Genomic DNA, 17,238 nt, shown 5'->3' with positions numbered 1-17,238 from the left:
TTGGCAGAATGGGAAGCAGTCAAGAAATGGGTGAATTTAAACTAAACTTGCTTTATATATCGGTTTGACTGGTCAGGAACGGTTGATAATGTAAAATAAAATTTTAGTAAAACGAATCGTTTGAGAGTTGTTGCCAGTCGTAACTGAAAATCGACATAGACAAAATCTTCTTGATGGAATTTCAGTCCTCATGCAGAAGTGATATTGGAACACTCACTACTGATATAGGAACCCGATTCCTTCGGTGCGAAATTGAAATCGCATGGACAAAATAAGATTACAACAACATTTGACACAGGACATGCGGCTTTCTCCTAACAAAAACTTGCTCGAAGAATTGGTATATACAGAGAAATATACAATCGCTGCTGAGCATTCGTAAATCTAAAGTTATTGTATATTTGATATCATATTGTTTCCACGGGCTTACTATTGGAGCTGAATAATTACCGTGACTCGGATATAACAAACCTACATACTTGTGCAGCAATTACGAACTAGGTCAAAATGTGGAACGTATAACCGTTTTACTCAGGTACACTCCCAAATGTATTTAATTCAAATAGATATGACTTCAACGAAGCCCGTCCTGCTCATTTTGTAATAATGGTATATTCATCTGAAGGCTTTTTACTCCATCAGCAAACAAAATTGGTTGAGTTCATCCAGCGATTGGGCTGGCTAAAAAGTGAGTGTGCGGGATTTCCCAAGTACTCATACTGCATTAGTGTGTATATATATACGTACGATCGGGAGCGTAGCATATACCAAAGCACAGACGAGTATCGGAACCTGGAGGTTGAATACATTTCAGAGCTGTAAATCTAAGAGCCCTTTTAATTGACAAAACAAGACAGTAAACAAAGGCAAATCACAACACGTTCTTGCAAAGAGGTATGTGCCAGAAATATTTATTTTCTATTTATTTATGTAATTGTATCCATCTATCGATATCTACCTATCTATAAATTACGTTCAAAAGTTTATTCTTAGAGTAAAATCTGCCCTCGCCATGATTTGTAACGATCAGCACATACTACAATTGTTCCTGTACAGTTATAAATCAACATGCATAAACAAACCAGCACATATATATATATTTGTGTCTTAGGATTCTGAATATGATTTTTGCACAAGTTATTATGTTAAGTGCGTGCGTGCTTTTGTGACAGAAAAAAGTTCAATTTTCATAAATTTTAATCTGAAGTCAGCGTACATTTATTGAGCATACATAGCAAAATAATAAAGGCTCATACAAATTCAGTTTGTTAATGTATTTCCAGTTTTAAGTTATTGTTTATATCTTCTTCAGCTGACCTCTTCTCACAATGTCTTCCGTAGAAAACCGTATAATTCCTGTTGAGAAACAAGTAGGAATCCATTATAGAGAAAGAAACGTCCATTCAGTGAATGTCTGCGATCAGTTTAGGTTACTCACTGTGTCAACCGATGAAAGAGAATATATTTACAAAACTTCAGATGCAACGCATGTGTTCACAGATGAAATAACTCTGAATGGAATAGAAACTATGAAAGTCCTGAGCATCCATGACTTGGATGGTGACACCTTCCTTCATCATTTGATAATTATGGAACAGGAAACGCTTGCTATCAAAATGATTGGTCTTCTATGTAATTCTGACCTGCTGAACATTTGCAACTTTCTTTTCCAAACACCATTACATTTGGCTGTGTTAACACGACAGACTGTCATTGTGAGAGGGCTTCTGGAAGCAGGTGCACATACGGACATACAGGATCACCGGGGTAACACTCCTCTACATTTAGCCTGCCAAATTGGTGATTTTGAAATGGTTTCTCTTCTCATGGGCAATGTGTCACACCGCTGTTATCATGAAATAAGAAACTTTGACGGCCTAAAATGCCTGCATCTGGCAGCATTCCTCAATAACACTGAGGTCGTCCGAATCCTTTTGGATGGCGGGGCAGATATTAACGCTGGAGATGCAAAGAGTGGTCGAACAATTCTTCACTTTGCGGCAGAGTATGGCAAAGCAGAATTAGTTGATTTACTATTGTCTAGGAAAGACGTGGATATTAACAGTGAAACATATGAGGGTGTCACAGCATTCGAGTTGGCAGTAGCAAATGGACATCTTGAGATTATGAGAAAATTCAGCCAGAAAGTTTAAGTCGATAAGTAAATGGTTAAATGAATTTCATGTCCATTCCACTACAAGCTGTGTTATTGTTGGGTTATTTTTGTTTGTTGATTGATTGCTTTACTTGTTTTTTGGCTGCTATGCAATCTTGTCAAACCGTATAGAGTCGGCAAATGTTGGTTGATATGCAATCTTGTCAGAGTGTATAGAGTCGGCACACATTTGCTGTGCTCATTAAATAGCACGTTCTCTTAATTAAAAATTACAATGGATGCTTTCGCACAGGGCCGCTTTCTACTTTTTATTAATTGTCTTTATTTTTAATAATATTAATTGTGTAATTTTGCTCGTTATCAATGCAAACATTCGTATAAACGACATGTTTATTAACAAGGATCCATATCAAATAAAATATTCATATGAACGACGTGTATATTAATAAGGATCCATATCGAATAAAACATTCGTATGAACGACATGTATATTAATAAGGATACATATCAAATAAGACATTCGTATGAACGAGATGTTTATTAACAAGGATCCATATGAAATAAAACATTAAATGATGACTGCTGATGTATGTGGTTATACATGCCATTTATTTGAGAAGGCACCAGAACCAAACGCGATTTTCAAGAAAATAGCTTATGCTTGGAAGAGAATCATTTCGAAATTAAATACAAGGATTTCTATATACAGCGTAGAGAAAATAAAAAATGTTGATCTCACTCAGTTTTTAAAATTTAATAAATATGCATGTGTTCATGGATTCAAACATATTATTATGTGATGGAAGGACCTGAACTTTCTGGTTTGGTAGATGAAAATACAACCTATAGGGCTAGAATTTAGATGCGATATGGTCTCTCTTCTATGTAGATAAACACTGATATGAAACGTATATTGGGAGTATTTTAATAAGCATGTACATGAGTCTTTATTTCTTATTTAGTCAGCGGTTCGGAATCTGACTTATTTTCTATTTTAGTTTTATTTTCACACCTTGTCCCAGAATACACACGCATACTTTGATTTGTTCATCGAAGTTGTGCTGTGACGCCAAACAGTGGATTGCGATACAAGGCGATCATAACCTGGCACCATACTGAGCGGCAAAAACAAATCCTAGAGTACTGTTTGCAGAATAGTGTCCTCTAAGAATGTTTGGTGTTTGGGGAATCAAAAGTGGAGAACGTTCTCATATACTTGAACCATACGAATGTGGCAGCGTATCTTATAATTTGGATTGAAATGAGATGGGTCACATGACAATCTGTTTTTGCAATGAGAGTTGACTCTTAATGTTGCATGCTTATGACGTATTTCTATTTTATTCTTATCGCAAGAGGAATCCTATGATATACGTGCCTGCGGTTTCAGGGAAATGGCACTTAAATACTAGGACGCCGTTATTTGTGGTCGTTGAGAGAAAATGGGAACTTAACATTAAGCCACCAGGTTTGAGGATTTATAGCAACAAGGCGAAATGTAATTGTTAAAATAGCCAAGGGTTTGACATGATTGATGGCGAACAAAAATAGTGGCCACTGTGACGCCACTACTAAGCTTTATATAGACTTGACTGTGCTGATATGCCAGTAACTCCTATAAATGCATGTTGCATAATATATTATTAGGACCATTATTATTTTATATTACTGTTATTATTAAATAGGTATAAAATCAATTTTGTGATGTCTATAAATGTAATTGATATTATACAGATGAGGTACTGATCCTGGTTAGAGTTCCAAAAACGTATTATACATGAGGACAACATAAAATTAAATTAGATCTTCCATTTCATAGCATATTGTTTGTACGAAAGATCCCCTCTAGTGTGCATTATTTCTTGCAAGATTTACTCGGGTGGGAGTGGTTGACCATGATATATACATTCGCCAAATGTACAACACATTTAAGAACCCATAGTCTTTATTAATGTAAGTGTATTGGTCAATATTTATTTTATAAATTGGAGGAAATAACGAGTGTTCGAAGTACAATCAAACTCAGAAAGTGCCTTTTGTAATACCCCCCCCCCCCCGATCATCGATATGTCCACTAGGGTGTAATACCCATCGTAATTTATACAATTTGCAAAGGAGAATGCAGATTCAATAATAACTGTGAATTATTGTTTTAATTTAGTCACGTGTTTGGAGCATATTCCAGTCTTAAGTTGTGCGTAGTCCGCGCGTACTTATTGTACGTTTTCCCCGTTGATAATATCAACTAAATATCAGTACAGTATAGTACACTGAGTATAAATACATGAGTTGTCCTGTCGATTTGAGATACTCATGTGGAAACCTAGATTATTGTTTCCTATTTATAACATAATTTTTAAAGGGAAAGTAGAAATGTGGAGAAAGATATTATGTTTAAAGAAGCTGTGGTTTCAGTAGCAATCGTGGAAAATCGTGTTTACCTCAGTATAAATATAGTATTGACCAGTACTGTACTTAGTGACTCCAGTTGTAGAGATTTACAGTTCATCGGCCAGTACTGTACTTAGTGACCTCACTTGTAAAGATTTACAGTTCATCGGCCAGTATTGTACTTAATGACCCCAGTTGTAGAGATTTACAGTTCATCGACTGAGTACTGTACTTAGTGACTCCAGTTGTAGAGATTTACAGTCCATGATGCAAATGTAGTCTTCTACTGGAAAATGATGAACTATTTTATAGATATGTCGTGTTTTAGATGTTTTTGCAAAATTATATCTGACCACGATGATATTGGTCTTCGAACACATTGTTGTTATTGATGTGTATCAGCAACTTTCGCAGTCCTGTCAATGTTGACCTAGATAACGAAAGACATATAGTGGCAGTAACCAGCCAATCACAAACGATCTAATCCGATAGTAAAACAAATATTTTTCGATACATCTGAGGGATGCCTTGCCACTATGCACGTGGCTAGGTCTTGTCTTAGGATTTGCGTGTATGAGTGGTTGGGTGTCTGTGTATGTGTGTGGGTGTCTGCTTTCATTTCATCAATAAGAATACTGTTCAGGTAGATAGGTCGAAGTATCGTTGTATATAAAATCTTTGACGCCAATGTTTTATAAACTACATAACTGTTTATAGGGCGAGATATAAACAGCTTCTTTACTTCTATATACAACACCCATAAACACCTTCGTAAGACTGATGAAATCTATTAGCACCTTCGCGGTACTTGACCATCATGATGATGCTGATGATACATTATAGTTGCAGGAAGAGGAGGCCATGTTGTTGCTGGAATAGCTGTCAACACATTTACTAGCAAAGTTTTCTAGCAAATAAAAGTTTAGAAGTCAAATAGAATTACGAGATATGTATGGTGGAAAGTCTAGGAAGACAGAAAAAGATTTAACTTTTTCAGCATAAAAAACGTCCAGTCAAACTGCATGTAGTGTTTTAACAAATTATTTTCAAGTCTAGTTTTCCTTGCTCACAAATAAACCTGTAATCAGCTCCGATTTCCATGAAATTCGTATGCCGATATCCTTTTACCTGTTATGAGAATTCTAGGAAAATCCATATTAGTGTTCATTTCATACATGTTTGTAGGTTATTCTATTCCTATTCCCCAGCCTAAGCTTCGCTACAACTCAGATATACGCATTCATTTCTGCTTTCTTTTAAAATTCATTATAACTTTGTTATCATCAAGATAAAATGTCTAAAACAGAGCGTAAACAGACCATATGGCGTCATGGATAGGATGTAATGGTTGTCCACCGTGCCAATAATAACATATAACTTTCAAGCGATGTTTTTGTAGCTGTAGAAATATGGTTTCTACATCTGACATTTAATAAATAAAGTACATCATGGGATTAAAATCAAGTGTCATAATCTATAAATTATGCATTTACAGCAGCCTTTATTTATTTATTTATTCATATTTTCACTTATGAAATACATGGACAGATGTATGTTTTAAATAATGAACTGTCTAATATATTTAATTTGAAGAAGGAATGCAAGCATTTTTTTTTATGCAAGCAATCATACCGTAATGCTGATATTCTACAAATAAGAACAATTTCCCTTAACTTAGCTACTAATCCTCCATCAAAACGATGGGGTGGGTGGGAAATTCTCTTAAAATACATTATTTAAGACTACTGCCTGGTATTGACTCGTAAGAAATGATTATCATCATAGCCTACCACATTGTCAATGGGGATTGCCTTGTTTCGGCTGAATAGATAGGAATTTAAAGTGATACAATTGTATAATTAGTTTAATTTATATTGGCATACATTCCACCATTTTCCCCACTTTAATTTAAAATCCATTCATTGTAGCGAAGTTGTAATACACCGTAGTTTGACTAATAGGTGCATGAAACGATATAACATATTTAGATTCTGTTCAAACATTAACTGTTTAATTGTAATTATGATTCTTAGTCATATTCAGGTAAATATAAACTACGCATAAACGTGATATCAGTCCACTATACGCACAGCCAAGTTTGATCTAGTATACACGTGTACACCTATTGTTTACAGTTCTGCATCAGGAAGAGTCATATACTAAGGACATACAACTTTACTCCTCAATTTGTCATGATGTACAGTCAGACCGGACAGATTTAATGTGGAAAGGAATGTGCTTGTAACATGTACTCATCTACCGTGTTCAGTGCTCCTCTTCGCAACATTCCCCCATACCATCTCAATCAAGGCTACATTAAAAAGAGGACACTACAAAGTTGCTGATCAAAGAAATCGTGCGAAGGAGACAAGTCTGTTTATCGAACCAATAATTAATATTATCACATAGCATGTAGAGTTTTCCTATAGTATGTGCAGTTTCATATTTCTGATATTACCATATGTTAAAATATCACTTTATGTGATTCTGATTGGTCCAAATAAGCCTATGAAATTAGTATCATCTTTACTGATTGGCTGGGATCGTGGGAAAAAGTTATTAACCCCTCCTTCTGGAATGTTTGGTTTTGAATGAACAGTTTTGGCAGCCATTTCTGAACTCGACTCGCGAAAGGAAATGGATGAAAAATTGTCTCGGCTGTCGGAATATGGATATAATACCCCTATAGGGGTTTGTTATGTCATTTATAACAATATCATAATGAGAAAAATGGCGTAAAACTACAAGACCAGAACAACAATAAGAAGTAAATCTAAGGATATTGCTTATTTGAAGGCGGGGTAGGGCAAATGATCGGTATATCCGTAATATAGATATAGAATCCACCGTATATACAAGCGTTGTTTAAATGTTAACTTACATAAGTAAATAAACTCACCTCTGTTCACAGAAGAATTAGGAAATAAATGGGTCTCCTAACTGACATAACTTTATCCAACCTTCTTCTGTTCAGTCTATTGTTTCAGTGAAATACTGTTAATATCTGGTCACAAATGCATTGCAGTAAATGTGGGAATTTCTGCATCGAGTAATCAAATTTTCACATAAAGATAGGAACAATGTAACCGTTTGTTCTTCAAGTGACATTTTAGGGTAAACATGTACTCTAGGCCTAATGTTTATCGTATAAATATGGCATTACATCGCATTAACCATTAAGTTTTGAAAAATGATTTTGTTGTTATAAAATGTGCTGTTTATTCGGATGGAATATTTTTCTTTGATGTATAGTTTGTGAAAATGTACAATCTACTTTTACTTGTTCACCTTTGCTTGGGACTATATTTTATGCACAACAAAAATGAAAGGTGCACCGTCTGTCAGAATGAACGAACCTATTCGTTCTTCTTTCTATCTAAACAAGTTCCACTGAAATAAACACTATGTGTTAAAAAGAAATCTGAAATGGGTAATTATTTAATATCAAATTTATTTAACTCGTTGGACATTATTCAACTCGTTTCATAAATTCAGTATTAAATCGTTACCCATATGAGATCCTCTAAGTACCTATGTACACAATCAAGCCCTGGATCGTATAGGAAGATCCGTGACAATCTATGCTTATCCCAATATTCTTGCCTATATTGACATCAACAACAATGCAGTCATGGAAGAAAAAAGGATGAAACAATTTTTTGCATGAATAAAAGGTCTATATTTTTCAAGTGGGTATATTTATAAGTTTGATTTTTACCTATACTCAATGACCTACCTAATCGCAATTTCCTTATTTCGAGCATTTCAATTAGTTTTGTGTTTCTTTCCGCCAAAGGGTTGTGATCTGAATCATTACGCGATTAATCATATACAGCATCCTGAGCTCTACGAACTCAACAAACTTTCAACAGACATATCAACTGTTTCCGCATATGTTATTCATATATCTTCCTTTCTATCTTTTCATTGTACTGTATGAATTTAAAACTACGCTTTATAGAATGAACGAAAGCATAAATCGAGCCGCTTTTCTGCATAATGAAAATACGGAATAGAAAATATATTAAAATCTGTGCTTCTTATGCAACCGTTATATGCTTTCCGTTGAAAACAATGCAGCAATCAAGACTTTTTAAGAAAGATAGTTACTGTCATCAACGTATAAATAACACTATCAACACAATACAGGCTATTTCATGTCGCTTTAATGTGAGTTGTATAAATTTGCCAAGGACACACGGACGCCAAAATGGATATTAACATGTTTTCAACCAGATAAACAATTAAATAAGCAGATGATGTTTAGACACTGTCTAAGAATATGTCAGCTAATAATCGAATAGTTTGCTTCATATCAAACTTCGCATCCTGCTAAATGCTTCGCATCATACAAATGACTCCGTCATACTAATGGCCTAAGACTTTTCTTGGAGTTATAGATTAATGCATGAATGAACACAATGGTGTAATGCTTACCTTGATTCTATGAATGCATGTGTTATTAAACGCATTTCTTGGAGTTAAAGATTACTGTGTCTTCAAACACAATGACCCAGGGCTTTTCTTCCGCCTATATGTTAATGTGTCTCCAAACACAATAGCCTGACGCACTTCTTGGAGTTACATATTAATATGTGTATAACAAAACAATTACCTTTCCTTGAAGTTAAAGATTAATGCGTGTTGCAACATAATGTACTAACGGTTATCATGAAAATAGCATTGCTGTTTTAAAAACAGTGTCGTACAAACTGCGTCGAACTTGATCTGAGACCATCTTCACAATAAATCTATGGGACATCCTGAAAGCAAATACCTTTCGACTAACCATTAGTATAAATATGTAACAGGAGGATTCACGCAGATAAATGCATTCTAGATTGATTAAAAGTCATGAAATGTTGTTTGTTTTTATAAAATCGCGAAAGCACCAAGAACAGATTAAAATTCTATTTTTATCTCTCTCTCTCTCTGCTAATTTATTTGGCAGAATGGGAACCATTCAAAAAATGGGTGAACATAAGCTAAACTTGATTTATATATCGGTCTGACTGGCCAGGAGCGGTTGATAATGTAAAGTACAAATTAAGGACAACGAATCGTTTGAGAATTGCTGTCAGTGAAAATAGACATAGACAATATTTTCTTGATGAAATTTCTGTCCTCATACAGACATGATATTGGAACACTCACTACTGATATTGGAACCAGATTCCTTCAGTGCGAAATTGAAATCACATGGACAAAATAAAATAAGATCACAAACATTATACGTGGGACATGCAGCTTTCACCGCTCCAAAGCTTGCATGAAGGATGGGTATATACAGAGAATTATAGATTCGATGACGATCATTCGACAATCTAAAGTTATTTTATATTTGATAACATAGTGTTTCAATGGGCTTATTGAATAATTACCGTGAATCCGATATAACAATGGACGGTCAAAGATCGTATGGATGTGGGTGGTCAGAAATTATATATGTTTGGTCAAAGATCTTCTTTGTGTATGGCCAAGGTTCCTCGTTGTTTGTATATATGAGGAAATATCCTGTGTATGTGCATGGTCAAATATCCTCTGTGTGTGCGTGTGTTTGTGTGTGTGTGTGTGTGTGTGTGTGTGTGTATACTCAATATGAGTTAGATAATTATGAAATTCAAACAATGTATGTATTATATAAGAACTGTTTAACATATTTAGCATGTTTCTATGTTATTTTTATGATGCCAGTTAGAAACGTATGTCAATCATTTTAGATTATATTTGCACAGGTACAATATAAGTCTCATAAAGGTGGGCAACATGCGTGTCGCGGACCCCATGCAACCCATCGATACAGTTGATTTGCTTACATCGCGCACGGGTATTTATGCCGACTTACATTATGCACGGGTATTTATGCCGTTATTATAGACACAGAACTTTCGCTGTGCTGCCAACTTAGTTTCAATCAAGGTCCATTCTGACCCATGTAAACGTTCGCATTATGTACTCCTAATATGCAGGGATATTATTTCAATATGCAAATTATCTATCCCAACCCAAGAGTCAAAACAAAACAAACTCGTTTTATTTCTCACAGCTATAGAAAATTTTTAAAATGCGAATTAAATAGGTTTATTTAATCGATCATAATTATTCAGCCTCCATTCCCAGTCTTTGAATGGGCGTGGCACTCTTAACTAAGACATTTTTCCCGTTAATTTCTTTCCATCCTTCTTCTGATCTTGGGTCTCCACCCCTAGGATACAAATATGTGTGTAAAGTCCAGTATTGAACATCCTGGGAGAGGATCGGCGCGCTACCAATAACTACTGTTCCCCCATTTTGACTACTTCTGTTTTGATGTTATCTCTAGCTTTGCCATTTCCGCTAACTGGCAAATTGCTTCAAATTCTACTAAGCGCTATTTCCCTCTTAGAAAACTACATTAACGTTTTATGCAAGGAGTGTTTCTGTTACAATCGAAGCATTCATGTTATACAATAATAGATTTACAAAAGGCAACAACAACAAAGAAACGCATAATGAACATATCTAGAGCAAACAAAACAAATCTTGTCGATTCAAGCGCCAAACCAAGACAAAATTAAGGGCATAAATAAGTCTAATTACAAAGCTACCAAAAGGAAACACAGTATTTAATTTACGATATTAAGTAGACTAGAAATATACTTGATGTTGAATAATTTGTTTTAGTCTTTCTCTTGGAAGGAAAATTAAATCTTTCTTGACAGAATCAAAGTTTAATCTAAAAGAAATTCTAAGCTGAATAACAAAACTAAACACCTTTAAGAAATGACAATGCGATCTCCAGCTAATGTATACTTTCAGCGTTGCCCTCAGATCGACGAGTATATAACCTGTCTTTTTATCACGAACTGGGCGAGAGGTACTAGGTGGAGCATCATTTTCTGAACGCTGAAAATTCTCATTGTTTCTTGATCAACTTTGAAAACAGTAACGAAGTCGGAGATGCACTGATATTGTATTAGTACACACAACTTTCCTAATTAGTTCATGTCGTAGTATTATGGATGACCTTGTTACAGACAACAATTACTCCTTATCAGTAGAACAAGCGGCTACACAATCTTTGGAGTAAATGGATTAAGCTATAATGTAATGACCCTAGTTCCTAATGGCTGAAAGTATTGAATTAGGGGTTTTTATAAGTTGATAATAGCCTAGCTTAGCTAAATTGTCAAACCATCGCATAGGTACTTCTAGATATATGTCACCAGGTACGCATTACGAACGCAGATGATGATCTATTCGTAGTGTAACCGATCAAATACGGATAATAGATATTGTTCCATTTTCACTGATTACGTGTTTCGCTTTATACAAAGTGAATAGTTTTTAATATAGTTAAGCAGACGATCTTCATAATGTGTAGGATCCTACAGATGGAACCCCGTCAGGACGTTTAGTATTAATAATTCACTAGTGACTATTAAAAAATTAAAAGTAAATACGCCATATCTCGTGGAGGAACAAGGTTTCTGTCAGAAAATTTAGATAACATTTTGTTAGGACAGGCCTGACGGGCAACTCTTTTAGCAAACGAGATTGACCCTGTGCTTTTATTAGCTCTGCTGTCTATCTTTGCTAAACATTGTACCTCCCGTGCATAAACCAATTTTGAATGTACCCACACATATTTAATAGATATCATATAAATTACATTGCTTAAAGGACACAAAGAAGCTTAGTAATAAAGATCGTGAGGTAGTGTTTCTTTCAAAAGCTTTACTGTTTTTTTTTTATTTTTATTTTCTTTATTTTTCACATAAACCCTGTGTTTTAATCACTTCTATTTTGGTGCTTGCCTTTTCAGAAAATAAATTTGTCGATTTTACACGAACATACTTACTCTTATAAATATCTGCTGGAATGTAATATAAAAAACGCAGGTCTCTCAGTCTACATTAATTTGTATTCTAAACACAAAAGTTTCAATCGAATACACGTTATATCTATATGACGAGATAAATCGTACAACAGTCGTCTGAGTTTTGGTACAACGTGTATCATATCTTAGTAATGCATATCTCAATAAGTGTTGCAATGTTTAAGCTCATTTATACATTTCTATCTTCAAATATATTCTATTCTCACCGTCGCATCCCTTAGAATCTCGCCGAGAATTCAGCCCCATGTTGTCACTGGCAATATAGAAAAAAGAGAAAGTGTATACCTTGATAATATGTGACTGTGACGTAAGAATTTGTGTATAAAAAATGAGTATATTCACGTAGAATAAGAAATTGATAATACAATGATTACACACTGAATACTCACACAATATGTTTCTAAGTACCGCTGATGGCGTGTAATGACAATATTCTCCTGAAAGCTGTATCATTTGTGGCAAAATCAAGCCCACAGAACATTAAATTCAGTCTGGTCTCCACAAATTCATTTACTTTTGGTATAAAAAGCGGTTTTTCATGCAATTATTTCTCCAAGGTGTGCCTTAGATATGGAATCAGTCCCTCCAATTTTTTATTTCATCTATTTGCCCTTAATATCTACGAATAACTGACCGTCACGACTTTTTAACGGTTGATAAGACATCCTTTTAGAGTATCTTTATTGGTTTTCAAATGTTTGGTTGCCCTTAACAAGCAATGCTACATATATATTTTTGTAAATTGCACTGAACACTGCAGTCCAATGGCGAACTCTAGTTTTAAATTATTTTTCACACTCTTGAAAACTTTTTGAGTCGCCAAATCATTTCCTTTCGTGCATTTTTGATGGACGGTATTCATTTTTATGAGCTAGAGTTATCCTACGAGAAAGAAGATGGTCATGCTCGCATGCAATGACAAACTATAAAATCCAGAGCTCTCCATAAATGCAGATTAATCAGATATAGAACGACAGAAATAATTAGATAACAGGTGGGGAATATTTGTGTCCACGAAAACACCTCATACAGTAAGAAATCCAATCTGTCTTAAGAGAAGATCACCTTTACTGATCTGTTTCAAAATATTTCAGGGGGCTGAATTATCGATGCAATCTAGGGCTGGGGTCTCAGAAAAGATAATTGTTTCATGGATAGCATTTCCTTTTTTCCTTTTCAAGCATTCACCCGACTCTTCAACGTTATAAACACCGGAAATTTATTTTACAACAAAGAAAAAAAAAAACCCATACATTTAAAAAAAACCGGAGAAACATTTGTCTTAGTTGCTGAAGATGTTATTAACTGACGCCTCTGACAAAGATGTTATTAACTGACGCCTCTGACAAAGATTTTATTAACTGACGCCTCTGACAAAGATGTTATTAATTGACGTCTCTGACAAAGATCTTATTAACTGACGCCTCTGGCAAAGATGTTATTAACTGACGCCTCTGACAAAGACGTTTTAAACTGACGCCTCTGACAAAAATGTTTTTAACTGACGCCTCTGACAAAGACGTTTTTAACTGATGGCACTGACAAAGTTGTTCGGAATATTGACATATCTTGGTCATAGAGATGATGCAGCACGGGGTGAGAGTAGAAACTATTCACATAACTTTAATTATTTCAAGCAAATGCAAAGAAAGAAAAGACAACGTACCAAACAACGATGACAATAATAACAACATCAACAACAACAATTATAAGAAATCAGATTTCACTGCGCTTATGCACTGGATTTACACATCTTTTGTTCTGAGCTTGATTTAGAAGTGTGCGTGCTCAGGCAAAAGACGACGCCATGCATCCTTCCTCGACCTCATAACCTACCAAGGCCAAGCCAACATCTCATTAGTCGAGAGCATTGTAAACCGTTCTTGTATATTATTATTATTATGATTATTATTATTATCATTATTATTATTTACAAAGTTAAGTTAATACCTTCGTCCGAACATCAGTTTATAAACCCAATTAAGGATACGTTCTAAAAGAAGGGCAGCGTAATGCTAATTAAAGGTTTTTGAAAGTACGAGCAAGATTGGAAGACGTTTAGAGGGGATTGAAATGAGAACAATCTGCTTTGTGTATATTCAAATATTTGCTCATATGAAAGTGGTTGATATATATATATATATATATATATATATATATATATATATATATATATATATATATATCTTTGGCTTGGTCTGGTCTTATTGTGTGTGTGTGTGTGTGTGTGTGTGTGTGTGCTTTCATTTCATCAGTATGAAAACTCTTAAGGCAGATAGGTCAACGTATCTTTGTAAATAAACAATATGTCGCCATTGTTATGTAAACTACGTCACTGTTTACAAGGCGAGATACAAACAACTTCTTTATTTCTATATACAACACTCAGAATAAAATTGTCATTTTAACTAAATTTGCAGGCAGCTTCACGGTCCCTCGCCATGATGATGAAGATGATGATGGTACATTGTAGTTGGAACAGACAGAGTGGCAAACATTTGTTGTGCTGATTAAATTTGACTTTGTCGTGACTAAAATATAATGTTTGCTTTGCTCAGGGACAGTTGTTAGTTTTTATTCATTGTCTAATTTTATTTGCAATCAATACAAACAATATTATGAAAGCCATATTTATTCACAATTATCGAAAACGAATAAAACGTTGAATTGTTGCTACAGATGAATGTTGTTATTCATGCCCTTCATATGAGAAGACGCCAAAACGAAGTACGATTTTCAAGAAAATGAATTCGAAATTAAATACAATGACTTCGATAGAAAACAGAAAACAGACACGAAAAAGTTCATTTCACTCAGTTCTTAGTATCATAGATATACATGTGTTAATGGTTTTAAAATATTAATATGTGATTGAAGGACCTGAATTTTCTGGTTTTTGAGATAAAAATACAAATGTACTGCTAGGATGTAGATGCGATATAGTCTACCTTCTCTGTAGATATACACTTATAATTATATGTATGTCGGGAGTATATTGAATATGCATGTACATAACTTGTAATTGCCCAGTTAGGTGAGAAGTTTCAAAGTATGACGTATTTCTATTGGCAATTTTGCTTTCACGCCCAGTCAATGCACAGCTTGAGTGGTTCCTCAAGATCAATAGAGATTATGCAGTGACGTAACACAAGGCTTGCAACACAAAGCAACTATTACCTCGAGCCAAACTGAGTGACAAAAACAAAGCCCAGGGTACTGTTTGCAGTATGATATACTCCACGCATTCTTCGGAGTTTGTGGAATCAATGTACAGAACGCTCTGAAAGGCTTGTGCAATAGGAATGTGCCAGACTTTCTTCTGAGTTAAACTGAAATGAGATGGATCACATGTCAAGCTGTGTTTACAATGAGACGTGACTCTCAATCTGGCATACTTAGTGTAGCTAGTTTCGGAAGTGAATCGTAGTATATGAACACAGCAGAGACAAACGTTGCGTCCAAACCAATACTGCAGCAATTTAGAAAAAAATGAATAAAGCCATTTAAGTATTTTAACATCTTTTATATTGATTTATAATTATGTTGCCTCCAATTTCTTTGGATTGATGTTTTTATATATAGCTCATATACGTTATTCAATAAACCTCATAAGTTAAACATTCAAGCTGTCTCAGTAATCACTTAATAATGAAAAGAAACATTATGTAGCAATTAACATTAGTTGCTTTCTCTGCATGGTTATCTTAGTGCTATAATCCTTCATATGCTATAATCCTTTATATGCTATAATCCTTTATATGCTATAATCCCTTATAAGCAATTAGCATTACTCGTGTACTCAACCTGTATATGTTAGTTCTATGTCCTTCTAAGTAAAATAAAACTAGTTTACTTTTTCGCTCAAGACTTATTATAGCAACATTGGAGAAACTAGGGACATGCTACCTTGTTTCTAAAAAGTCAATATTTCTCTGATAAGTAAGAAACATTTATTAGGTAATTCATCATAACCATAATTTCCTGGGTAGAATTCTGGAGTATATTAAAGACATACGTTTATCTTCCATCTTTACGCCTGTCTGTAGATATGTCTGCCAGTCCATTATGCTCTGTTGATTCAAGCTGAATAACACACAGATTGGTCAATTACCTGCTCCAGTTCGGATGTGGTATTAGGAACATTATGTTTGGCTCGATTCCTTGGTGATCCAAGAGATGTTTCAAGCATTTACATTTCTAAAATTATTCACAGTAGGGACGGATATCGGTTGATTAAAGAACATCATTTGTATCTCCTAAACCGCCCACATTGTTCTTAAATGAAAAAATGCAAGGAATGACGTTGAAACCTTTTCTCTGGCTTCCAAAATAATACGTTAGAATTAGCAAAAGCGACAGTTCTGTTACTATAATGTTAATTGAGAACTTACGGAAAGTCATAATATTAAATTTTCAAACACTTGTGTAAAGCTGTATCATCTTCAAGTACCGTGATATAATATAATTTATTAACTCTGATATTGTAAATGTAGGAAGCATTTGCATTTTTGTTTGTTTTGCCGTGCAGTTTATAATTTTAATTGTTGTTTTTGTTCATAATAATGACCAATTTTCTAAATCCTAAGTATTCTTCGTGGCATATGTATGATCAGAGATCCTCCATGTGTGTTTGCATATTTACAGTCATATATCATCTGTGTTTATTTAAGGGCAAATACCATCTCTGTGTGTATGGTCAAATATCCTCTTTGTGTAGTGCGTGTATGGTCAAAGATCCTCTGTGTGTGTTTGGATATATATTTAGTCATCTATCCTCTGCGAATTTAAGGGCAAAGGTCATCTGTGTATGTATGGTCAAAGGTTATCTTTGTGTATGTGTGTGTATGGTTAA

The 17,238-nt window shown here is 34.6% G+C and overlaps 1 protein-coding gene across 1 annotated transcript; it reads left to right on the top strand.

Annotated features, from left to right (window-relative positions):
- The first annotated feature begins 761 nt into the window (after positions 1 to 761).
- LOC149800429 (NF-kappa-B inhibitor alpha-like) lies at positions 762 to 3,925 on the top strand. The gene is made up of 2 exons (XM_089960062.1): positions 762 to 894; positions 1,313 to 3,925. The coding sequence occupies exon 2, from the start codon at positions 1,329 to 1,331 to the stop codon at positions 2,151 to 2,153; it is 825 nt and encodes a 274-aa protein (XP_089816188.1). The 5' UTR covers positions 762 to 894; positions 1,313 to 1,328; the 3' UTR covers positions 2,154 to 3,925.
- The last annotated feature ends 13,313 nt before the right edge of the window (positions 3,926 to 17,238 follow it).

The sequence above is a fragment of the Sinohyriopsis cumingii genome, chromosome 5, assembly GCF_028554795.1.
Source record: "Sinohyriopsis cumingii isolate HCF-2022 chromosome 5, ASM2855479v2, whole genome shotgun sequence".
NCBI lineage: Eukaryota > Metazoa > Mollusca > Bivalvia > Unionida > Unionidae > Sinohyriopsis > Sinohyriopsis cumingii.
This window is presented reverse-complemented; position numbering and strand designations above follow the sequence as displayed.